Source organism: Sceloporus occidentalis, unplaced genomic scaffold (genome assembly GCF_023333645.1).
Source record: "Sceloporus occidentalis isolate IW3139 unplaced genomic scaffold, rSceOcc1.0.p SCAF_64, whole genome shotgun sequence".
Taxonomy (NCBI): domain Eukaryota; kingdom Metazoa; phylum Chordata; class Lepidosauria; order Squamata; family Phrynosomatidae; genus Sceloporus; species Sceloporus occidentalis.
In genome coordinates this window covers 97,235-121,941 of record NW_028317044.1, presented here as the reverse complement: position 1 = coordinate 121,941, position 24,707 = coordinate 97,235, and the positions used below count along the sequence as shown (strand labels likewise).

The 24,707-nt window shown below is 54.7% G+C and overlaps 1 protein-coding gene across 4 annotated transcripts; it reads left to right on the top strand.

Annotated features, from left to right (window-relative positions):
• Window positions 1–6: 6 nt before the first annotated feature.
• On the top strand, window positions 7–24,602 carry LOC149287001 (membrane-associated phosphatidylinositol transfer protein 3-like). 4 transcript variants are annotated; one of them, XR_016277542.1, is made up of 21 exons: window positions 5,550–5,726; window positions 5,889–5,984; window positions 7,162–7,278; window positions 8,259–8,309; window positions 10,812–10,888; window positions 11,314–11,549; window positions 12,513–12,702; window positions 13,615–13,734; window positions 15,845–16,026; window positions 16,491–16,657; window positions 16,847–17,017; window positions 17,346–17,558; window positions 18,060–18,208; window positions 18,581–18,697; window positions 18,906–19,022; window positions 19,450–19,598; window positions 19,913–20,062; window positions 21,100–21,283; window positions 21,460–21,588; window positions 22,090–23,120; window positions 23,156–24,602. XR_016277542.1 is itself a non-coding variant. In XM_089493535.1 (20 exons), exons 1-20 carry the CDS (start codon window positions 62–64, stop codon window positions 22,396–22,398), a joined length of 2,949 nt encoding a protein of 982 aa, XP_089349661.1. In that variant the 5' UTR covers window positions 7–61; the 3' UTR covers window positions 22,399–24,602. The 4 variants fall into 4 exon arrangements, 3 of the variants coding, with proteins under 3 accessions (XP_089349661.1, XP_089349662.1, XP_089349660.1); XM_089493535.1 differs by lacking the exon at window positions 5,550–5,726 and adding an exon at window positions 7–86 and having other exon boundaries at window positions 22,090–24,602; XM_089493536.1 differs by lacking the exon at window positions 5,550–5,726 and adding an exon at window positions 1,343–1,429 and having other exon boundaries at window positions 22,090–24,602.
• The last annotated feature ends 105 nt before the right edge of the window (window positions 24,603–24,707 follow it).

The following is a 24,707-nucleotide window of genomic DNA, read 5'->3' as shown; positions in this document are numbered from 1 at the left end:
CAGCAGCACCAGCAGAAGCCCAGGAGGAGAAAGGAGGTGGACCCCCGTCCCCAGGAAGGAGATGGCCAGCCACCCCCCACCCTCAGGTGAGACCTTCCACCCCTCCCTCTGTCCCTCCATCCCTCCATCTCTGTGCAGAGGGCGGGGAGGGGGGAAGAAGGCTGTGAGCTTGTCCTCTGGGCCCCTCCCCTCCCCTTCTTCCATTGCGGAGCCTGGGCCCCGATCCTGCACTCCTGGGGGCAAGGGGAGAGCAGCCAAGATCCCCCTCCCAACCCCTGCATGGCAGCACTCCCTGGGGCCCCTCTGATCCACTGGGGCTGGGGAGGGGTCCCCTGTTAGGGTCCGTGGGGCTCCTCCACTGGTTCTGCCCTCTGGAGGGGACTAGGCATTCCCCCCCCCCACACATCAGGAAAGGCTTGTAGGAGAGGCTGTGGGGCATCTTGGTGGCTTCCTAAAACAATCCCAGTGGAAGTACTGACCAGGCAGATACCTGTTCTCCCCCCAGAATGCTTACAGTCCCCTTCCCAATGCCTGGGGACCTCCTTCTACTTGGAGGGGTTTATGGGAGGGAGACACCCCCTTTGGTCCTTCCTTGGCCCCTCAGGTGGCACAGCTGGGCAATCTCCCTAGGAAGGTCTCCATGAGTCCCCCTGGCCCCAAGAGCCCCACCTGCCCCACCTCCCTCCCTGGCAGCACTTGGAGGGGCCATGGCTGCCCATCTCTTTTTCTCTCCCTTTGTTTTGGGGGCTCTTGGGCAGGAGATGCCCCAAGGAATGTTGGCAGGAAAGGGGGGCCTCTTCCTTGCGCCTCTTGCCCTTCTAGCCGTAAAGGTACTTATCCCCCAAAACACTCCTTCGGCGGCAATGAAGTCACCCTCTTCCCTTCCTCTGTCCCCAAGGACCCCTTGCTGGTCTTTGTGACCCTTTTGTGACCCCTTTGTGTAAAGCGATGTGTGAGTGTGCAAGCCAGGCCACTCTGGGGACTTGGCCAGTGATGACCACAACCAGCTGGGTCTGCAGCATTGTGTTAAAATTCAAAACAGTGTGGCTTCAAGGCTGTGTGCGCAAGAAAACCGAGAGGGAAGGCGTCAGCAAAGCCCATCTGCTAGTTTCCCTGTCTAGTTTGGGAGACCCTTCTCTGGGGGGCACCCCTCCTCTCCTGGGCAAGACCTGAAGGGCGGGTGGCACAATTGCATTTCCTGGGTCCTTGTGCAAAGGCAGAGGAGGAGCCTTGCACATGGAGGGCTCTTTGGCTCTCCTCCTGCAATGCCTCCACTTTTGTTCTCACAGAACAGGAAAAACTACCTGTGCTCTTCAACTTTTGGAGGGGCAGGAAGGAAGGAAGGAAGGAAGGAAGGAAGGAAGGAAGGAAGGAAGGAAGGAAGGGGAGGCCCAGGACGGTGGCATGGCCCAAGCAGTGCCAGCTAAAGGTGCCTAGAGAATGGCAGCAGGGAAGGCCCCCTGTTGGGCGTGTGTGTGTGTGTGTGTAGGTGTGTGTGTAGGTGTGTTGGCATTTTCATTTAATTTGAGCAGCAGTGGCTTCTTCCCTCTCTAATAAATAACCACTAAGGAGTTGGGGGAGAGGGGCTGTTCAGGCCAGGAGTGGCCCATGCCAGGCCCCCAGTGCCCCCAGTACAGAGTCTCCCTTTGGGGCTGAGGGACCCCCTTCTCCCACCTGGACTGGGGAAACTTCCTTGGAAGGTGCCAGAGTTGCAGCTGCCTGGAGCCCAGAGAGGTGCCCAGGAGCTGGTGGGTCTAGGGTCCTTGGCCTCCGTCCTTGGAGGGCAGCAGAGGCAAAGGGCAGGCTATTCTTGCCCCCCCCCCATGGCTACTGCTGCTGCTGCTGCCATGGCAAGTGGCCGGAGAGCAGTCTCCATGGCAACGCAGGACCAGCATGAGAGACCCCCCCCCCAAGAAAGAACAGAAGCAGTGCTGGCTATTTTGGGTATGGGGGCAAGCTCTCTTGCAGGGTGCCTTGGGTGGCCAAAGGAGGGGAGGGGTGCAGGCAGCCCTGGGGGGGACTGAATAGGAATTGGGGCACCCATGCACCCCTGGAAGGCGGAAGGAGGTGCTGGCCACTATACCTCACCATCTTCTACCAGTGTTTTTGAGTTCCTCCCAGCTGAGCTTTCGTTTGTGTGTTGTGTGTGTTGTGAACCCACAGTGATGGGAGACAGACCCTGTCTGTGGCCTGTACTCCTCAGAGGGAGGCAAGATCCCCACGCAGGCGGTGGATTTTGGGGTGTGTGATGTCCTCCCTGGCTCCCTTTTGTCCGCTGGGGTGGGTATGTGCTTGGCACAGGGCAGGCAGCGCTTCCTTGGCATCCCTTGGCCTGAGGTTAAGTCTGGTGTGTTTGGAACTCATGGCAACTCCTGGTGAGCTCTCCAAAGAAACACTTGGGAAGGCATGGACAATATTCTCCCCCCCCCAAAAAAAGCCATTGCAATTCTAGAGGTGTGTGTGTGTGTGTGTATCTGTGTGCATGAGTGTTTTCTTCTCCTCCTCCCTGAGCCTTGGAGGTTATGTAAAATCTGCTGCCCAAAAGAGTGTGGAATTTACGTAAGACAAGCAGCGCCAGGAGGATGCCAAGGGAGGGCGGGCAGAGAGAGAGAGAGAGAGAGAGATTGTGTGTGTTTGTATGTGTTTTGTGTGTTTGTGTATAGATGTGTGCGTGTGCCTGCTTTTGCAGCCAGATGCCCTTTGACTCTTCTCCCCTTTCTTTACCTGGTCTTCTGCAAGAGAAAACCTGGAAATAGGGAAAGGTGTGTCTCTGAACCTTTTGCAGCATCCCCCCCCTGGCCACCAGCTGTGCCCTGGCCATTGCAGCCCAGCATGGCCCTTCTCCTCCAGTGAGCCTTGGCACACTTCTTGTTTGGGGGTCCCTGCTTGGCCACTTTGCCCTGCTGGGGTGGGCAGCCTCCAGCCCCCTTTGGTGCTGTTTCCCTGCCTTCCCTTTTGGCCTTCTTAAGCACAGTGGAAGTTCAGGCGGCCAAAAGGAGGCTGCTCCACCGGCTGTGGGTCTCTTGGCATTGCCAGGAGTGGGGATGCCCATCCCTTGGTCTCTCTCTCCTTGTGGGGGTGGGGGTCCACCTCTTCTCCCACCTCCTTCTGGTGCCCGCTTGGCGTCCCCCTTCACTTGCCCGCCGGAGCCTCATCAGCATTCACCGCTGGCCCTGACTAGGCTATTTTTAGCTTCTGCCCAACAAGTTTCTGCCCAGTTGAGCTGCCTCTTCCTCCGCCTTGAAATGGCTTAGCAGGGATGGAGAGGGGTCTGGGGTCTGAGGGGGCAAAGACCCTCTGGTCCTCTGACATATGTAGCCCCCCAGCCTCCACTGGCCCCCTTCTTTCTTTCTTTCCTTCCTTCCTTTCAGTAGATCTGCCCTGTTTGGCCAAATGTATCATTGCAAAGGCCCCTCAGAGGCTAAGAAGGGACCAGGAAGGAAGGAAAAAGAAGGAAACCAAGGGCAGGATGAGAAAGAGGTGGATGGGGGAAGGCGAACCAGGGACCTCCAGCCATTGGAGGATCTTGAGGAGGGCTGCCTGGGTGCACCCCAAGACCTGCCCAGGACCCCCTTCCTCCTCCGTGGGCTGTGGCTGGACCACCCTCCAGCCACCCAGAGGTTTTGGGCAGCTCTCGAAGGTGCTGAAGCCGGAGAGGCAGAGGGTCCTTTCCGCCTGGATGTCCTGGAAGCCCCCCAAGAGCAGGGAGGGAGTCTCTTTCAGGTCCTCATGCCCAGAAGAGCCAGGGCCTCCTGGGGGCGAGTGGCTTTCCTTAAAGCACCCATGCTCTTTATTTCAAGGGTGTTGACTTCATTTTGTTTCCTTTTTGTTTTATTGTGGAGCCTTGTTTTGATAGCAGTGTCGCCCCGATAAAGCCTTTCATCTCAGGATCTGCTTGGCTTATTTTGTCATAATCCTGGCAGAAGTGGGATGGTTCGTAGCGTTTCCTCCGTGTGTTTTGCTGTTATAACTCTCTCTTTTGGGTTTTGCTGGAAGGAGCCTGGAATGGCCCAATGCCTCTCCGCCCTCCCTTGGCGCTTTCTTTGGGGTTCTACGGATGCTTTGGATCTCAGGGCCCATAGGTTTAGGGGTCACATATGCTCCCCCCGACCATGGCATCATGGCACTCCCTCGTTCTCAAGTAGGCTGGTAGGAGGAATGGGGCCCTCCCGTTTGGGGGTATGCTCCAGGGAAGTCAACAAGCAAGGGATGGGTGCATTTGAGCATGGGCAGAGTGCCTGTCCCTCAGCCCCCAGGGACTGCCTTGCAAACTGGGCCTCGCAGGGGCCACTTCCACCCCCCCCCCCCCTTTTCCCCTCAGGCTGCTTTTGCTCTCTTCTCTTCTTTGGCAGCTTTCTTCTGGCTTCTCCTTCCAAGACGTTTGACTTAATTAAAACCAACGCCTGGCTTTTCAATCCAATGAGCCATTTGTGGCTGGTTTAATTTCTGTGAATTAATAGGAAGGGTTTTGCTTTTCCTTTGCTGCTGAATTGGGCAAGGCCTCGTGACTCCAGAGAAACTGGCGGTCCCTCTTTTGAAGAGCCCTTTCGGCAAACAGAAGGTTGAGGGGATGAAACAGAAGCTGCCCTCTTCTTCTTCCTCTTCCTCCTCCTGCCACCCTTTTGGTAATAGGTCCATCATGGAGAGCTAGGACCCCCCCCCCCCCCATTGCCACCATCCCAGAAGACCAAGGGGCTGCATGTTCCTGGTATAAGATGAAGCAATGGAGAGGAAGCAAAGCCCATGGTGTTCTCTCCACCCAACTGGAGTTGGGACCTGGGCCTTTTGGGGGGGTCTGAGAGGCCCATCCATACTTCATCTTCTGGGAGGAGAGGGGCAAAGGCTGCTCCTTGCCATCAGCCCCCACCCAGTGCCCCATTGGCAGGCGTTGCTTGCCACTGGAGGTGCCAAGGCCCAAGAGAACTGGCCCCGTTGGCACCCAGGACATCCTGGGGATGGAGTGAGACCTGGCCACTTGTCCCCGTCAGGAGCAACACTCAATTAGCTGGGGCTTCATTGCCTTAATGGGAAGGACTCTCCGTCTGGCTGGGAGCACTTAGCGCTAAGTGGACTTTATTTAATGTAAGCGAGCCATTAGCATTCCCTGGGATCGTGCCTGCATTGCCACTGCCGCTGGGCAAAGCGGTGGGAGAGATCATTAGCCAGAATTGGACACCTAACTGGGCAGTTTAAGGGGGCTCAGCAGGGTCTGGGGAAAAGAGGGCCCTTGGTGAAGCCAGGGGCTTCAGTGGGTCAAGGGGGTGGTGGTGGTGGTTGTGATGATCAAGAAGAAGAAGTGGGAAAACCAGACTCAAGGGAGGCGCGACGTGACGAAATTCTCGCCATTTCCCCCAAATGACCGTTTCCCAGATTCTCAGGGATGACTTCAAAGCTGTTTGCCTCCCTGTTGGAGACTGAGAAAGGTACAAACGGAAGAGCCTTCCTACTTGCCTTTAGGAGCCACATACCCTTGACGTCCTCATGGAAAAAGAGGCGGCGGAAGGAGTGAGCTTTCAGCTCACCGTCTTGTTGGGCTGAGAACAAAAGGAAGGAGAAAAGGGAAAGGAGAGAGGGGTTGTGGGGGCAGAATTCCTATCTGACACAGACCCTACAGGTTTCTCGGGACGCACGGTCGGGTTGCTTGGAGACGCAGAATATTCATGGCCAGGGTTTGCACCAAATGGGAGAGGAAACTGAGAAAAGTGAAGGACTCAGAATGGGTTCAGGTATGCAGAAGGCTCTGCTGTTGTTGTTAGCCACCCTGGGTGTGCCCCAATTCATGGCGACCCTCTGGATGTGGTCTCTCTTGCCTCTTTGCTATGATGATGATGATGATGATGCTTTATTTATATAGCAGTGTAGATGTCAACCTCACTCTCCCTTTGCAGCCGGGCGATGCCAGTTCAGCTCCCAGTGGCCAATGCAGGGCATCCTCAGCGACTCGGTGGAAAGCTCCGATGATGAAGAATTCTTTGATGCACGAGGTTAGCGGGCATCGAATATCCCTTCTCTGCCATATTTTCTGTGTTCAGAGGGCCTCGCATACATTGTGGAGTTGTACTTCTTTCAACAAGCTTGCTATATATATAGGATTATATATATATATATATATTTAAAAATGATGCTTCCCAGTCTGTGCGATACTAGCTTCATGGAGAGATGCTGTTGGCACTCACTGCCCCTCTGGCGGAGGAACAGGAAAGAAAGAGAGCATCAGTAAAAACAGTAGTCATTGTTTGAGAAGCTGAAATAAAGATCAACATATAGAAGGACGGGTTATTTAAAAGAAGCAGCAGCTACAAGATGTGGAAGTCTGAGGAGCTCTTGCTTCCATGTGACGGAGGTGGGGGCAGTTGCTTCTCCTGCAAGGGTCCCTGTGACCCCCAACTCTCTCCTGCTCCTTCAAGAAACACAGGGGCTGAAACACTGCCCCAGCCATGCTCACCCCTGTGTCCCTGCCGCCCACCACTTGCTGCTGCCATGGCTGCTATTTCTAGCTCTGCGCAGCTACATCTCCATCTATAATTTAAGGCAGGAGGCAGGAGGGGGACCAGCATCCTCTGTCCTAACAAGGGAGGGATGGAGGAGGAGGAGGTGCAGTACTAGGTCTTTATAGCAATCCAAAGACAAAGTAGTGGGGATGGAGGGGAGGGGGTGCAGTTTGGGGGGAGAATACTCTTTTACTCCCAAGGGCTTTTGGTCTTGGTTTTTAAACAGAGGGTTTGGGGAATGAACACCTCTTCCTTGGCCTGGCTGAGATGCTGATCCTCCTTGCTGTCTTGTTTGCCACTGTTGCAACTGGAGCATCTGCGATTGTGGGGGAAAGGAATGCATCCTCCCCTCTCCTGCCATGCTCTGAGAGGCTCACACCCCATCATTCCCCCTCAACCCCGGCTGACCCTTCCCGGCTGCTTTCCCCAGCTTGCCTGGTCTCCTCTCCCTCTGCCATGTGGCATCAAGGCAGCAGACAGGCTCTTAATTAAATGGAGGCTGCCTGTCAACGCCTGGGATGCCAGCAGCTGAAAGGCAGAGACGCTTTGTAGTGCTGGGGCCCAAGGCATGAGTCGGGTGGGCTTTGTCCACCTGGCAGGGAGGTCAGTGCCCCTTGAGCCCAGCTGGAAGAATGCTGCTAATGCCTCCCTTTCTCCTTTTGTCCTGCAGAGGAAGTGGTGGAAGGCAAGAGCACCAATGCGGCCATCCTCCTGGGGATGAGCCAGTGGAACTCCAACGACTTGGTGGAGCGGATCGAGACCATCGGGAAGCTGGAGGAGAACCCAGGTACCCCCAGAAACACACACTGGGCTTCACTGCCCCCCATTGGTCCTCCGCCTGAGCTCCTTTCCTGAGCCAGCCAGAGGAAGGAAGGAACCTGGTGGGCCGCAGGCCAGGGATATGGTGCCCTCATGGCCCCATGGCCCTCCAACCCTCTGGCCTGGCTGCTGTGGGACCCTCTTGGTGTGTTTTTAGCCCCTGCTGAGACCCCTCCTAGGGATGGTACTTTATGGAGGCAGGGCACCCATCAGCTCACTGGGCAGAATGTTTACCACTTCTTTGTCATTTAAAAGAAAACCTATGGGGACCTTGGCACCTCTTTTCAGTATGCAAGGCTTGCAGGGAATTTTGTTAAAAGAAAACCTGTAGTGCTTACTTCTCCCTCGTTTGGTGTCAAATGACATGCTTCTCTCCTTTGTGCAAATTCTTCACTGTGGCTCTGAACCAGAGTGGCTGAATAGGAGCTGGTTTTGGTTAAAGGGGCCCAGACCGAAGCCCCTACTCGCCCTGAGGGTTGTGCGTGGGATGGAGGGCCAGCGGTGCAACTGGTCTGGGAATTCCAAAATACACAAACATTGCAGCCGCCGGTTCTCTCCCTAGATTTCCCTTCCCTTTCCTATGCGCCCCCAGCACAGAGCTACCTGGGAAAGGCTGGTGGGTCTTAAGATTGTGACTAATTATGCAACGTTGGGGGGGGGGGGATGTGGCATTACTTCTGCTTGTTGACAAAGAAATGTAGGCTGAAAAGAGAAGGAATGGGGAGGAGAAGAGAGCAGGCAAGCGGCGGGATGATCGCTCCCTTTCTCCATTGCTCCCTTTCTTGGTTTTAAAGCATTTTGTTGATGGGGATGACAAGCACACACAAAGATAATTGGCAAGTTTAAGAACCGTGGCGTAATTTCAGATGCAAAGACTATTTTTGTGTGTGTTAATGCTAATAAGAGAAGCCGCCTCCTGTGACTGTCCTCTCCTCTTCCTCCCTTTAGTAGGAGAAGACCCCCCTTTCTGCTCCTCTGGCGTTCTGCAAGAAAAGCAACGTGAGTCCAGGCTATTTTCTCTTTGCTCCCTTTTTGTTAAAAAAATCATGCTCATTTTAATGCCTAAATTGCAAATGGCAACAACATTTAAATCCACTGTAATGCTCTTTTCTAAGGCCATCTGGAGGCAAAAATCCCAACTTTCTTGAGCCCCCCTCCTTGGTCGATTATTTACAATGCTAGGCATGTCCTGAAATGTATGCCCTTCCCGAGGCTCAGCGTCTGCCACTTGTGTTTAAAGGCCAGGCCCCCAAGGTCCCTGATTCTGTATGGGAAAAGGTTGGGGCAAAGTCCAGGGCCCAGCAACCTCTGGGGTTGTTTTGGGGGTTGCAAAGGAGTTCTTACAGTCATCCCCCCGGGGCATCTTCTCCCCCGTACCTCTATGGTTGGAACGCAGCCACCTCGCCAAGTGGCCAACCTGATGCCAGCTGGCAATCTTTTGCCCCCATCCCTGCAACAGGAGTTTAAAAGATTCTCCTAGAGAGAGGGAGAGAGAGAGTTTATTTCTCTCTGACAGATTTGTTAATATAAACAGTCAGTAGCAGCCAAACAGATGGCAGAGCGGTAGAGGAAGAAACAGCTCCAGCGCCAATCCAGCCCCCAACAGGGATCCCTCCCTTGGAGCCCCCCTTTGACTGGTAGCCTTGGCTTTTGGGAAGGAAACACTGGAAGGGGCTTCCTGGAGCCCACTGCCATCCCTTGCAGGGGAGAAGCTGTTGTTGTTGTTGTTGTTGTTGTTCACTGCCTTGCAGTGGAGACCTTGACTCATGGTGGCCCCATGAATGAGGCTCCTCCAAGACACTTCTCCTCGGCCGGCTGCTCAGGTCCTGCGGGTTCAGGGTCATCCTGGCCTGTCTGTCCACCATCCAGCATGCAGCCTTCCTCTCTTTCTGTTTTCTTCTGCCTTGTTGTTGTTGTTGTTATTGTTGTTATTGTTGTCAGATGTCCTTGAATGGACTCTGACTCATTGCAACTTCATGGGTGAGACACCTCCATTGCTCTTGTAGATCCATCCCTGTGGCCTCCTTGACTACGCAGCCTTCCTCTCTTTCTTCTGCCCTCTATCTTTCTCAGTGCCATTGCCTTCTTATGATGTGGCCAAAATAGGACAGCCTCAGTTTAGTCATCTTGGCTTCCAGGGAGAATGTAAGGTTTGATCTGTCCAAGGACCCGATTGCTTGTCTTTTTGGCCATCCAAGGTCTCCCCAACACTCTTCCCCAGCACTGCATCTCAATGATGTTTATTTTCCTCCGCACTCTTCGTCGTCCAAGTCTCGCATCCATACATGGTGATGGGAAATGAAATGGTTTGGGCGATTCTAACATTAGTGCTCAGTTGTATATCTTTGCACTTGAGGATCTTGTCTAGTACTTTCATAGTTTCCACTAACATCCCCCCTTTCCTCCTGAAACGGGGGCTTGGAGCGAGTCCCAGTGAGGCAGCAGAACGAAGCCCAGAGACAAGCAAAACTACTGTCAGTTAAACAAAGGGGCTTATTGGATAGAAAAAGGCATTAAAAGCCATTAGGTCCTCCTCTGTTGCCAGTAGGTTTCTGCAGGGGAGGCTGTAGCTGGGAGCTTCCTGGCCAGTTTCCCCTTGTGCTTCTTCAGGGAACCAAGGGGTCCAGGACCCCTTCCCTGGGTCCCAGTATCTTTGCCCCTTTGCTCTCTCTCTTCCTTTCAGATTTGGGACATGGCTGCCATCTGCTCTGGTTCCCTCACGGTGGGACTTTGGAAAGAGATGGTGGTAGGGAAGAAGGAGTGGGTGCCTTCTGCCCTCTTAGAGGAGATCTTTTGGGTGATGGCTGAGTGTGTCCAGAGGACAACCTGGCAGGGCAGGCGGTGCCTCTGCAGAGGAGTGTGTGGCACTTGTGTTGTGATGGCGAGAGATAGCCGGGCTCCGTCCTGCGGCGGTTTCCTTGGCAACTGACACACGCAGAGAGCAAAATTGGGGGGGGGGGGCACAGAGCCAGACACGCCGCAAAGGAAAGGGGCTGGCATGAAACGCTGCAAGGCCTCTGGTCTCTGGCCGAGGATGGGCTCCGGAGGAATCCAGGGGAAGTGCAAACATTCCTTCCCTTCATTGTTCACACTCTCTTTGCAAAGGAACCCTAAGACACTCCAGAAGCATGCTGGGTGCCAGTGGATTCACACAACACACAACACACACAACACACACATGCCCCCCCATTGCCTCTGAGCTCTGCCAGGCATTTGCAGTGGCTGCTCCTTCCCTCTTCTTCATTCTCCTTTTCTGCCTCACTGTTCATTGGCCCTTAAGCCAGAAATGGATTAAGTTGAGGCTTCTGCCCTCTCCTTGGCCCACTCTTCCAGCCTCCCAAAACCTCCACAGTCTTGCCAGGGGAGAATAGCCGGTGGATGAGTGCCTCCTTCTGCTGCCTCCGTTTCCCTGGCCTCAGGTGGAAGACCTGACCCACCTTGGAGGAGGCAGTGTTGCTGCAGCCGCAAGAGAGTCCAGTCTGACCATTGCTTCTCTTTCAGGGGAGTTGTACCGGGCCTCTCTGAGGAAGCATCGCTACCCTACCCAAGGCAGCATTGAGATCCATGAGGACGGCGAGGTGAGGCTGGAAGGCGCATCTCTCTGTCCCCATCTCCCTGGGTCCATGCTCAGGGGCTCTTCAGTGAGCATCCCCAAAGGCCCCATAGGCATTCTCAGGCGTTGTGGGAAGAGGGGGCTCCACTTGGAAGGGCAGTGGGGCTGTCCCATAATTATCCAGCTGCCCTTTTACTTTTGGTTGTAGCTAATTGCTGCTGTTGTGAAATCTCAACATCTGAGAAAAGGGCTGAGAAGGTGGTGTGGCTCTTGGAGTCTCACACCACTCTGGGGCAATGCGCCTGTGGACTTGCTTTCTGAACTCAAGGATCTCAGGGTGGCAGCCCAGTATAACCAATTAAAGCACTTCCAGGTTAAAACCAAAAACAATTGCACCAAGATTTTAAAAGCATATGAAGCCATTCCTTGCCTCCTGCTCTTCCTCTCCAGGAGGCTGCTCAGCAGCAGAGCTGCAAGACGCAGGTCCTGATCCTGGTGCTTCACGGGGGCAACATCCTGGACACGGGCGCCGGGGAAGCTGGCAGCAAGGCGGCCGACATCAACACCTTCGCCACCGTCTTTGAGGAGGTGACACAGGCCCACTTCCCAGCCGCCTTGGGCCACATCCTCATCCGCCTGGTCCCCTGTCCGGCTGTCTGCTCCCAGGCCTTCTCCCTCATGGCCAAGTAAGGTCCTCCCCTTCCTTTGGATCACGTTGCTTCATTGGGTGGGCTTTCTCTGGGAAAGGGGAGGTGGGGAAGAGGTTTGGGTTTGGGTGGGGGCAAATCATTCCCCCTTGCCTCAGTCTCCCCTCTGTAAAATGGGCTCCCAAAGAGAGGTGATGGTACAGGGAAGCCAATGAGGACCACTGTGAGAGAGCTGCCTGGGCGGCTGAATACACAGATGGGAGCAAACAGAGGTTGCCGTTGGGTCCCATTCAAAGGGCACACAAGACCTTGCGGTCCCCTGACTGCTGTCCATGTTGTCTGGGGCCAGTTCTGTTATCCAAAATCTGTTTTTCTGAGACGTTCAGTCAAGCGCATTCGAGAGGTGTAGGTATGCAGAACTGTGGAAGATACGATGAAAGCCCCTAACGGATTCCTTCCCCTCCGCAGCCCCGTCGGCTGCAGCATAAACCCAGAAGCAGAAGAGAGCGCTTCTCTTTCCCTGCCCTCAGGCTGTCAATCTCATCTCCGTAATTGGCAGTTCAATGGAGCTGCTCTGGTGTCAAAATAGACCTCCTGTCATAATTGCTGTTTTCTGCTGGCTCTTCGCAGCTGCTAATGTATTTAAACTGCCTTGTAAATAATTAGGTTTCACCTTGCTGTCCCTCCGTTCCTCTCTGCAGAGAGATCCGTAATCCAATCAGGGTCAGTCTGGCCAGGGACACAGGATCGCTCCGGGCTCTTCATATGCATTGCTGGGTGGCCATAGGAATGGAGTTTGGGAGTCCCTGCAGGCTGGGAACTGGAATCAATCCTGTTGGTGACATTTGGGGGACTGGATGGGATTAGGAGTCCTGGCACCCCATCCATGGGCACTCTGCAGTCACCCCACCTTCTCTTCTTCCCACATTGGGCATTCAGGGCATTGTTAATAACAAATAGCAATGATACTAATAATAATTAGTGGGGCTCCCCCCCCCACAGCCTGAACCCCTACAGCTATGACGAGACCTCCCTCAGCAGCAGCGAGGACCACATCCCTCTGGCTGCCTTGCCGCTCCTGGCCATCTCCTCCCCAAAGTACCAGGAGGCAGTGGCCACCGTGATCAGCAGAGCCAACCACGTTTACAATGAATTCCTCAGGTCTCCCGACGGGACCGGCTTTAACGGACAGGTATGGCACCCTCCAACTGGGGACACAGAGGTGTGTGTGGAGGGGGGGCATGCTCAACCCCCATGATGGATGCAGATGGGCCTCTTGGTGCACATGTGCATACACACTGTACTTTTATTCTTGTTGCGGTATACACTCATCCCTCCATATTTGCGGATTTGATAATTCACGGATTTGATCAATATGTTCTCTCTAGGGATATCTAGGTCCTCCAGTACAACTCTGTGGTCAACTTTAACTAAAAGTTGCACTGAAAGACCTAGATATTCCTAGAGAGAATACTCTACTAGGCCTTTGTAGCTCCTCCATTGCAGTTCTATGGTCAGTGTCTGTTGGACATTGACCGCAGAGTTGCCCTGGAGGACCTAGAGATTCCTAGAGAGGATACTCTACTAGGCCTTAGTAGCTCCTCCATCGCAGTTCTATGGTCATTGTCTGTTTGACGTTGACTGCAGAGTTGCCCTGGAGGACCTAGAGATTCCTAGAGAGGATACTCTACTAGGCCTTAGTAGCTCCTCCATCGCAGTTCTATGGTCATTGTCTGTTTGACGTTGACTGCAGAGTTGCCCTGGAGGACCTAGAGGTTCCCAGAAAGGTGTCCTCTCAGGTAAAAACATTGTGTTTTTGTTATTTGCAGTTTTCCATATTCACAGGGGTCTTGTGTCCCTGACCCTAGCAAATATGGAGGGACAAATGTCTGTGTGTGTGTATGCCTTTATGCAGTGATAAAGTGCAGTTTGATGCAGCTATAAAGTTTATTCTTGTTGCGGTATGTATCTCTATATATGCTTTTATGCAGTTATAAAGTGGTGGTGGCGGCAGAATGCGTTACACTCACAGAGGTGCTGCTGGCTTTGTCTTTAGATGGAGGCGTCACTTTAACACCACTCCTCCTCTTCTTCTTCTTCCTAGGTCTGCCTGATTGGGGACTGCGTGGGAGGAATTTTGGGGTTCGATGCCATCTGCTACAGCACAGGACTGGCAGGTGAAAGCCAGGCCAGCAGCAGGAGAGGCAGTGCCAGCAGTGTCCAGGTACACCATCAGAGGGGCAACTCACTCCGGAGAGTAAGCGGGGCTCCTCTCCCTTCAATGTGCAGAGAGGCACCTCCTGGGTTGCCTGGTGGGGCTGGAAGAGGAGGGCGGCTTTCTTGGTTGGTTGGGACAAGGGTCAGCACAGAGCGCTTGTGTCCAAGGACCTCTTCCTCCCTTTTCAGGAATTCAAAGACCTAGCCATGTTCACAAGCAGAGGGACCTTGTAGCAGCTTTGAAACTAACTGAAAGGAAGGTATTGGTAGCATGAGCTTTCATAGGCTTAACCCTACATCCTCAGATGCATGGAGTGAAGCTGGTAGCATGAGCTTTTGTAGATGTCAGTCCCAGGGACCCTCTGCTCCTCTTCATGCATCTGACTGAGGAGACTGAAGTCTACAAAGGCTCATGCAACCCGCTTCTTTCTTTCGGTTAGTCTCTAAAGATGCTACAAGATCCCTTTGCATGTTCTCTTTGCAGACTTATTTTGCAGTTTTGGAAGTGTGCATGTCTCTGTGTGGGGTGTGTGTGTGTGTGTGTGTGTGTGTGTGTGAAGTTGAACCATGACAACTAAAATATATTACAAAAGGAGAATGAGTTTTTCCCCCACTGGGTCCTCTTGAGTTTCTCTTTTGTATTGGAAGCTCAGGGAGAGACCTCTCAGCAGCTGGTCTTCCCTGGGGAGATCATTCCTAGTTTTTGAGCTGTTTCAGCTGAAAAAAGTCTATATATATATATATATATATATATATATATATATATATATATGCTTTTGTAATTCCTGGAGCCTAGTCCTCTTCAGAGGTCAGTCCCACAGAAAGCATCTTTGGGGTGGCAGTTCCCTGGTGTTTAAATCATGCTGCAGTCATGGCAGTTCTGCCCCCTCCCCTCCAGCTCCTTTCTAGGGCTGATGCCCAGCATTGATTGGTGAGAGGCTTCAGGGGATAATGGAATCCACTCCACCGACGCCGTGAAAGCAGCCTGGGAATACTTTATCAAAGGTTAATAAGATGCGGGTGGAAGCAGATAATTCTGCCATTGCGGCCACCCCCTGCGTCCCCTGGGCTGGCAATTCTGGCGCCAGCGCCATTCCGTCCAAATGGACGTCGTGTTTTTTTGCGCACCTTTGGGCTGCTGGTCTTGTGCTTAAAATAGCAAGATCGGATTCCGTCATTACTGCAAAATGAAAGGCCCCAGAAGCGCATCCCGGTGGCATTTTGAAACCGGAGGCATTTAGCACTCCAGGAAAGCTGGTGTATTTATAGGAATGTTCACATTATTCCCATATGCCGTGCATCCACCCGCAAGCGTGGGGCTCCTTCTGAGCGGCGCTTTTGACGAACGGAGTGCTTTGCTCCTTTCAGCCGCTTCCAGAAATCCTGCAGCTTTGACAAAGATCACAGATCTCTCAGGGCTTCAGATCTGAAGGAGGCACACAAAGGAGCTCAGCAAACCCTCCTCACAGAGGAAGGACGTGCTGCTTGGTTATAATGAGGCTTTTTGCAGCCTCCTTCCGTGCAACGCTCAAGCCCAACGCCCAGCTCTTTTCGGCGAACCGGCTGCCGTTCACCTGAAGCCGACGTTTGCCTTAGCCGTCCTTTGTGATCTTCCCCTCTCCTCCACCCATTGCGGCTGGGAAGTGTCTGTGGCAGTGTGCGTTTGTGTTGAGGGTCCAGGTCTAGGGCTCAGCGTTCCCCTAAGAGGCAAGTTGTTGGATTTGGTGCTGGGCTGCTGTGGGAGTTAGACTGGAGTCAGAACAAGGCTGGTCTGGGGAGATTTGCACTCATTTTCACTTTGGATCCAGAGGCAGCCGGTGGCTCCCATTCTGGCAGGGCAGTTTAAACACCTTTCAAGCTGCCATTGCTGTTCCACTATTTCCAGAAGCCTGTTTTATTAGTATGTTTCTGGTAGACTGCTCTTGGATTCTGGTGGCCACATGAACTTGGTAGCTGTGGTCACTTGGTCAGTAAGTTCACCATCAGGAACTCTGAAGACCTCAAAGAAGAGTGCGGCTCCTTTGCATCCCAAGATACTGGCTTTTCCCTTTGAAAAAAGTGACAAGCACCAAGCCTCCTCTTTGCTGTGTCCTCTGTTGTTGTTTTTGTTTTCTAAGGATAATTCGCTGTCGGCAGAAGACTCAAACCTGGGGGACCTCAAGCGCCTCAGCAAAAGCAATATTGACATCTTGGGGATGGTGGAGGACGAGGAGCCCAGGCAAGCCTTGCTGCGGAAACAAAGCAGCTGCTCCATCTACGACTGCGATGCCATCGCCCAGCACCACGCCTTCCTCTCCAGGTGAGCCAGAACGGGAGCAGCTGGTGCCTCGGGGTGCTTCTTGTCAGGAGCCTCTTCCTGAAACTCCCAGAAGCTCCCCCAAGTCCCCCTTGGAAGGAGAGGGGCTTGGTTGCCCCCCAGGGTTGGCAGAGGCTGTCTTCGCAGGACCTTTTCCTGGTTGAGGGAACGGCCAATGGGACGCCCAGGATCTGCTCCTACCAAAGAGCCTCCCTGACCGCATCAATTCCTCCACTGGAGAAAAACACCCTGCTGAGCTCTGCCCCCTTGGGTCCTCCATGCCCCCTTCTGCAAAGGGGCTGTGCTGAATGGCAGCTGGGAGGCGTTGGGGAGGCAAACCAAGGCTTGGAGGTGATGCCTTCTTGGGCCTTTGGGGGTTTGGGGTGTGGTGGAATGCCCCGCTTTGCCTTGAGGCTCTTCCCCCCACACAGCCTGCCCCCCATCTCTCTCTCTCTCTCTCCCCACAGCATCCACTCCACAATGCTGGATGAGGATTTCCCTGCTGAGGATGCTTCCAACACATCAGACCTCAACCTGGGGCGCTTTGAGTTTGAGGTCTCCGACTTCTTCCTCTTTGGCTCCCCCCTTGGTCTGGTGCTGGCCATGAGGAGGACGGTGCTCCCGGGCCTGGAAGGTGAGCCGTGGCCCTTTGAGGGCTTTCCCTTGCCACTTTTTTAAGGCTCCTGGAGGCTTGATTGATACTCAGTGGCAACTCAAGGCTCCTTGGACCCTTCTGCATGTTCTTGGGAGCAATCCAAGATGCTGAACAAGATGCCAGTGGCTCTTCAGGCCCTTTCTGGTGCATCTCTTCCTCTTCCTCCAGTTGCCCAAGTCCATCCTGCCTGCAGCCAGGTTTACAGCCTCTTCCACTCGGCTGACCCCTCGGCCTCTCGGCTGGAGCCCCTCTTGGAGAACCAGTTCCACCTCCTGTCTCCCTTTGCCGTGCCCAGGTACCAGAGATACCCACTGGGCGATGGGCGGTCCCACCTCTTAGGTACAGCACCTGTTCCGACGCTCCCCCCTTCTCTCCCTGGGTAGCCCACTGCACTTCATTTTCATCCCTGCATGCTTTGGCCTTCTGAGGAGGCAGTTTTTGCCAACAGGGTTGGGGGACGCGTGAACCTCCGGGTGGCTGGCAGACTGCACCTCCCAACAGCCCCAGGACTGGAATGTGAGATGAGCAAATGGGTTTCCTTAGAGGCCCCCAACTTCTTTCCTGAGCCAGTTCCCTCTACTGGCGGCTCTTATGGGGGGCTTCTCCTGGAGCCCCACTGGCAAAGAAGCTTTTTCTCCATCCGCTGCCTCTTTTTCCCATGGTGCAGTGGACGCGCTCCAGGCCCACAAGGCCCTCTTTGCCGAGGAGGGGTCTCCTGAAATACTTTCCATGGTGGAAGCGCCAGAGCTCCTGGATGCATCCGAAGGGAAGGCCCAGGGCAGGAGGCGGAGGAGCAGGAGGCGGAGGGGAAGCACCGGCAGCAGCAACAGCGAGAGCTCAGGCTCAACGGAGAGTCTGCTGCCCACCAACATGGCTGAGAGTAAGTGGAGCAGGTGGCGGAGCGGTAAAGCATTGGGGAACCTGTTTCGTGTGCAGCTCATGTCTGGTGCAAAATCAACACACAAGGGATGGGAAAGAGTCTCCTTCCTTCCCTGGGAGACCCCTGCTTGGCTATCAAGCCACTGGGGAGACCTTCCCCTGCCATGAAGCAGCTGTCCATGGCACTGAATCTCAGTCCTCCATGGGTACATCACTATGAGCATCTCCTATGACAAACCAGCCAAGCTGCCATTAACATGGCAGTCCCCAGACAGTGTTGGACCCCAGAGATCCTTCGCCAGGAGGAGGAGGAGGAGGAGAAACTAGAGGCAGGGCATTTCATACTTCTGGATGAACTGTCCGAGGGCAGCATTAACTACATCTTTTTGCAGGTGTGTGTGTCTGTGTCTTCTTGCTGTTATGTGTGAAAGTGGTGCAAGGATCTTGTAGGAAATGGGGTGACACATAGCTTTGTGGGTCACGTGTGTCTGTCTGTCCATAGTAACTTCCAAATGGTGGGGGTCCAAGCGGATAGACTATGCGCTCTACTGCCCAGGCGTCCTCACGGCTTTTCCAACAGTGGCTTTGCCGCATCTCTTCCACGCCAGCTACTGGGAATCGACAGACGTAGTCGCTTTCATCCTGAGACAGGTGGGACCACCTTATTGTATGCCCACTCCTCATAGGTTGCCAGCCTTTCTTACTCACCAGATACCAGCCGGAAAACAAAGGTCAATGATTCTGGTGCCTCAGGCCCATGAAGGTCCTGTGTGCCCCTGAACACTTGCAATTGACTGGATCATTTTGCCTGTGAAGAGAGAGCAGAAGTGTCCCTAGGCAATGAATCCGTGGCATTTCTGAATTACTTTTGGCAAGCCAGGCACCCTCTTGAGGGCCCTTTTGTGCCTTTTTCTCCAGAGGAGAAGCCTAGTCTAGCTGGTCGCTGCTCCCTTTCCAAATGGCGGTGTGTGTATGTGGAGGGGGGGTATCAGCGTTTCTGCTCGTCTCCTTCTTGCTTTTCAGGTGATGAGATTCGAGGCCATCAGTGTCAAGGAAAGCAACAGTTTGGACCTGGGGACACTCAGCCCTTCCAATCCACGCGAGAAGTGGCTGCGCAAGAGGACCCAAGTCAAGCTGAGGGTGGGAGCAGACGGCCTTTTCCTGGCTCCCCAGGGGAGGCTGCAGTGCCAGCCGTAAACTTGGGCTTTGTGTTGAAAGGCCATTTTAGGAAAAGGGGAGAATGGTGGAAACTCTTTGGTGCTGAGGCTGCTGCCCTCCATGTCCCCCCCCCCCCCATCCTTCCCTTTCTGGCCATGTGCCCCACTCTGACCATGGGCTTCCCTTCCAGAACGTCACCTCCAACCACCGCTCCAATGACATCATTGCGGCTGAAGGAGGGGTCCAGGTGCTGGTGGGGCGCTTCATGTACGGCCCTCTGGACATGGTGGCTCTGACGGGGGAAAAGGTAAGGCTATCATGGGGCAGTAGGGGGATGCAGGGGGGGAGTCATGCAACAGCCATCACTGGGGCAAAAGGGCCTTGCCAGGAGGGGATATGAAGCCCCCACCAGGACCAAAACAAAGGGATGTGGAGCCTGGGGCCAGGCCATGTGCTTTGGACACAGCTCCTATCATCCCTGACACAGGGGATGGTTGGAGCTGCAGTCCAAGGCACACACTTCCTATGCAAGTGGAGGGCCATGGCTGCTGTGACTCCTAGCCACCATTGGCCTTTGTTTGGCCTCCATTGGGGCCCCAGAAAGAAAGCCAATGTTTAGGATCCCCTCCAGGCACAGGGCAGGGTGGGGCTGGCATGGGGGGGTTCTCTGCCCCTGAATGGAGCCCCTAGCGCCAAAGACTCTCCAGAGGAAACCCATCTGCCCCGCATTCCAGGTGGACATCTTCATCATGACTGAGCCCTCCTCTGGGCGATGGGTCTACTTCGATACGGAGATCACCAACAGCAGCGGCAGGGTCTCCTACAGCATCCCCAAGGAGAAGAGGCTCCTGGTGGGCGTCTACCCCATCAAGATGGTGGTCAGGTAAAGAGGGATGGAAGCAGGCGGGTGGACTGGCAACCTGAGAAGGTTTCTCCCCCAGTTTGTGTTGACCTCCTCGATGCAACCTAAAACTACCGTGTTTGGGGGTTGGCTGCTTCCAGGGGATGGGATTGAGTCCCCCAAATGGCTGGGTCCAGCAGCATCACCCAGGGAGGTGGCATTGGGGGTCCCCTTCCATGCTTTTGCCCTGGGCCTGGCTGGCTGGCTTTCTGGCTTTTCAACCGTTGGGAAGAGCCATGCAGAGGAAGGAGAGCCTGACGCTGCCCATTTGGGGGCTTCCCTCCTTGCCCTCCCAGGGGAGACCAGAGCAGTGCCGTCAGCTACCTGACCGTTCTCCCCAGAGGGATGGAGTGCATTGTCTTCAGCATAGATGGCTCCTTTGCCGCCAGTGTCTCCATCATGGGCAGTGACCCGAAAGTCCGGGCAGGGGCTGTCGATGTGGTCAGGTAAGCAGGGAGGCTTTCCCACCCATCCTCCTCTTCCTCCTGGGGGTCTTCTCCAATCCAGGCACTGAGCCTGTCCTCAAGGAAATGGGGTGCTCCCTCACTCCAGGGCTTGGCTCTCTACTGTGGCTCTTATGGTGGGGAACAAGATGTCAGCTGGAATGCCCAAAGACAGGGAGAAGGGATGCTGTTTGGTGGCAAGACTCTAGGCCAGCAATGGAGGCATTTTTTGGGCGCCTTATGGAGCTCCTCACAAAGCCTAAGCCTGAAATGCCTCTAAGCCTCTTTCATGTTGGTTCACACTCCTCGGGGGCTTGCAGAAATGTCCCTCTTCTGCCCTCATGTCCCTCGGAACCACCCCCATCCCCTCACCCCATGGAAAGCATGGAGGCCAGCCTCTCTTCAGGGCCTCAGATTGCCTAGGGAATTTCCCCCTGGATTTTCCCATTTGCCTGGTGGTGGTTTTCTTCTCTGGCCACTGGAAAAGTCCCAGTCCCAACCATAGGGAGTTTTGGACCTCAGGCCTGGCCGCAATGTCCAGGCAGCTGCATTCCTCCTCTGCCTCCACTTTGCCTGCCCTCCAAGGGGCCTCTGGTCCTCCTGCTCTTTTGGCCTCCCTCTCATTCTTTGCCTGGAAGGAAAGAAGGAGCCCCCAGCTCCCCTTTCATTCCCCCCCTCTTTCTCCTCTCTGAACCTGACAGAGCCTCTGCTTAACCTCTTGGGATCTCTGCTGTTTATGGTGAAGAGCATGAGGAGGGTGCGCATGGCAACAGTGCCAGCCTTCTCCCCACATCTCTGGGAAAGCTGAGCAGAGGATGGCTTTATGGGGAACAGAGCTGGGTGGGGATACGTGAGTCACAGAGTTTCCCTGTGTGAACGAGAAGGGCCCCTGTAGCACCTCCGAGGGCCACCTGTGGGCTGTGGGTGGCCGGATGAGACCCATGGGCCTCCTCTTATCTGTGAGTACAGACCCCAGGAGACCCCCAGCGTGGCACCCACCCCTTTCCGCCCTCCTCTTGCTCCTGCGCTTCCTGGCACAGGCACTGGCAAGACCTGGGCTACCTGATCCTTTACATCACGGGGCGCCCTGACATGCAGAAGCAGCGGGTGGTCTCCTGGCTCTCCCAGCACAACTTCCCCCAGGGCATGATCTTCTTCTCCGATGGCCTCGTCCATGACCCCCTCCGGCAGAAGACCATTTTCCTCCGCAACCTGGTGCAAGAGGTCAGTGGCCGGGGCATCAATCGTGGTGGGGCTCTGCCTTCTCTCTGACCCCTTGTGCCCTCATCTGTACCCTTGGAGGGGACTGGGGCCTCCAATAAGAGGGACCTGGGCAAAGGGCCGCCTCAAATGCCAAGAGCTCATGGCTCTTCACACATGCTTCTCCCCGCCCCTTGCAGTGCCACATCAAGATCTGCGCCGCGTATGGCTCCATGAAGGATATCTCTGTCTACAATGTCCTGGGCCTCTCCCCCTCCCAGATCTACATCGTGGGACGGCCGGCCAAGAAGTACCAGGCGCAGTGCCAGGTGGGCCAAGTGTGGCGTGGTTTTTCAGGTTGCAAGAATTAGTGCAAAAAGTCAGAAACCCACCTTTTCTTCTTTGGAGAAGAGTGGCCCTTGTGTGAAAGGTCCTGTTTTCTGCGTGTGAGTGTTCTCTCCCCAAAACGTCTTAACATGTCAAAAATCACTGCAAAATGGACAACCCCCCTAATTCCTGGACAGGAATGGAAGCATCCCTGAGCAGAGGCCATTCAACCTCTGTTTAGACTTCTTCCCCAGCAAAAGAGACCCCCCTGGCCTTCTGAGGAGCCAAAAGGAGGTCAAGGGGGCCTGTTTGGAGCTAAAAGTCTCTTCCTGGCTACCTTTTGGAGACTGTCATGTCACCACCTTTCCTTCTGGCCTTTCTCCAGCTGCTAACATATTCTGTCTTCCTTCCTTCCTTCCTTCCTTCCTTCCTTCCTTCCTTCCTTCCTTCCTTCCTTCTCCCTCTCCTTTTGCCTCCCTTCCTCTTTCTTCTTCTCTCCTCAGTTCCTGAGCGAAGGCTACGCTGCCCACTTGGCCACGCTGCAGTCCAGCCTTCCTTCCCGGCCCAAGAAAAACAACTCGCGCATGATCCTGCGCAAAGGCAGCTTCGGGCTCCACTCCCAGCCGGACTTCCTGCGCAAGCGGAACCACCTCCGGAGGACAATGTCCGTCCAGCAGCCGGACCCCCCCTCCTTGACCCCTAAGCCAGAGCGGGCCCAGAGCCAGCCCGAGTCGGATAAGGACCATGACCGCCACCTGACCCCCCTAGGCTGGATGCGTGGGGGCCCCCATAAGTTCGAGCCTGTCCCTTAGTGTGCTGCCGGGGAGGGGGTAGCGCGTGCCGCTGCGGCATGTGGCTCGTTGGTACGTTGATTGTGTGTGTTGCGGCGGCGCCTGTGCTTGGAGCCTCGTCCACCAGTGGGGTGGCTTTGGGGCTGGTCAGCCTGAGGTATTGTGAGTCCTTGCTGCCCCGTGGCGCCTGCCCCTGAGGGCGGGCTTTGCGTCGTGGTGGATCTTCCTCTCGCGACACGGAGGCCAGAGGAAGAGAGGTGCACAGTCAGAGGCGGTGGTTGCGAGTGGGCAGGCGAGTGAATGAGCCTTTCAGTGTTTGCTTTGTTAGAAGATGTGCAATGAAGTGGGGGGCATGAAAGTTCTGGAATATCCCACTGACAGGGGGCTCAAGAGGCACCTCCAGTCCAGCAACACTTTACGTCTGCTTCTCAGACAGTACAAAGGCCAGGCAGCTTTACATTCCTTTTCCAAGCATGGAGACCTTAGAGGGGAATGTCAGACAAAATGGGGGGAAGGCAGTTGGTTAGTGGGGGCATCTGGTGTTCCTGTTGGGGGGGACCCTGGGCATGGTTGCTTTGCCTCACCAAAAGGCAGAAGGGGTGCTGTGGACCAATGCCCATTGAGGTCTGTGGCTGACATGCCAGGAAGAGACTCAGGTTGGGGGGAAGAAAGAGAACCTGGCCACCTCTAGAAAAGTTGGGAAAGCAGGGTCATGGGTTCGAGTCACTTCTGACTATTCCCAGGTGTGTTTTCCCTGACTGCTGCCACCGCCACACAGTTGTGTTTCTTGCGTTTGTCTTTGTGGAACTGAACCCCACCCCGGTGCAATCCGGTGGACAAGCCAAACAGCAGTGGAGGCCCTAGCTCCTCTTCCTCCTTTCTTTCCAGCGCCAGAACCGCTGGAGTGGCCTCCATGTGCGTGGCATGCGCCGTAGTTGCTCCCTGTCATGATGGCGTCTTGTGAAACATGGTGGGCCCTGGTGTGTCCCTGGCGCTTTAGTGTGCACAAACCCATGTGTTCCCTCTACAGTATTATTAGATAGGGATCTCGGGTAGACAAGGCCACTCCGTGTGTACGTGTGCGTGTGCGTGTGTGTGCACCCATTTAATCCTCCTGGAGGCAGCCAAGGATGGCTTTGGCACATGCGCCTCTGGCTCATGGAACTCCATGACTTCCCAGGATTCCCGGCGGGGAGGACCCTCAGAGAGCGCACCTTGCGTCTCTCAACCCATCCCCATTTTGCTGCGGCTGCTGCTTTCCCCATTTGGGTGCTGGTGCTGTTCCAGACATGAGATAACTTACCCAAAGTGCTTCTCCAAACCTGAGCTTCCACATTCAAGAGCACTCTTTCGAGAGGGGAACCAGGTGGCCCTCTAGACATTCCCATAGACGTCCAGCGCCTGAATAGCTCCTTGGGGCAATTCCTGGCCCTCCAGAAATGGGAGCCCCAGCTGCCTCTGGGATGCAGGGTTTCAGAGCTGTTTCCAAGGGCCAAGTGCAGAATGCCTGCAAGGGCCCCAGTGTCCTTCCCAGAGAAACAAGCAGGGCTTGGTTTTGGAAGTGAATGGCCCTCAGGTACTCTGTGTGGAGCGAATGCGTGGGGTGCAAGCAGTGCAAGGCTGAAGAGAAGTGATTTCTATTTGCAAATAGTCTTAAGGTTGTTGTTATTGTTGTTGTTAATTTATTTATTTAAAAGAGAGAGAGAGAGATGGATTCCAAACTGGGTCTCATTTTGGAAGCTGATGTCAAAGCTGCCAGAGCAGGGGAACCTATGGCCCTCCAGGTGTTGCTGCGCAGGTACCAGGAGCTTCCCTCTTCCGTTGGCAAGGCCAGGCTGGCAAGGCAGGGATGGGCACCTTGGAGGGCATGGGAGGATGGTGCTGGGCGGCCTGGAGGTCCCTCCGTCTTTGTGTGAGTCTGGGGGGGGGTCTTCTCCTTGCAAGGGGAGCCCAAATCTATGGCTCTCTCCCTGGTTTCACATTGATGTACAGCTGTGGGGTCCTTGCAGAGGAGCTTAAACGCTCTCCTCTGTCCTCCCCTCTCTTTGTGTCTTTTGGGGGACAGGAAGGGGGTGAGGGCAAAATGTTTTATGTGGATCTTGTTTTCCAGAACAACCCCCTGACAGTGTCGGTCATATCAAATAAACACCTTCTTTGCCTTCCAGTTTGTGGGCATTTCGCATGTCTTTTCTTGCTTGTGTGCAGGGGCCAGTTTTCCCTTGTTGGGGAGGAATTGTGTTTCCCCACCTGAGCTGGCCCAGCCTGGCAATGGGGTCTCTGTCCTTTGGCCGCTGCCACCCCAAAAGAGTGGGTCCCCTTCCTCCTGCCCC

Coding starts and splice junctions, on each gene's coding strand:
- LOC149287001 (XM_089493534.1), top strand. CDS start 5,681: ATGGGAGAGGAAACTGAGAAAAGTGAAGGACTCAGAATGGGTTCAG. Junction 18,209..18,580: donor TCGCTTTCATCCTGAGACAG/GTGGGACCACCT, acceptor CTTGCTTTTCAG/GTGATGAGATTCGAGGCCAT. Junction 19,023..19,449: donor TGGCTCTGACGGGGGAAAAG/GTAAGGCTATCA, acceptor CCCGCATTCCAG/GTGGACATCTTCATCATGAC.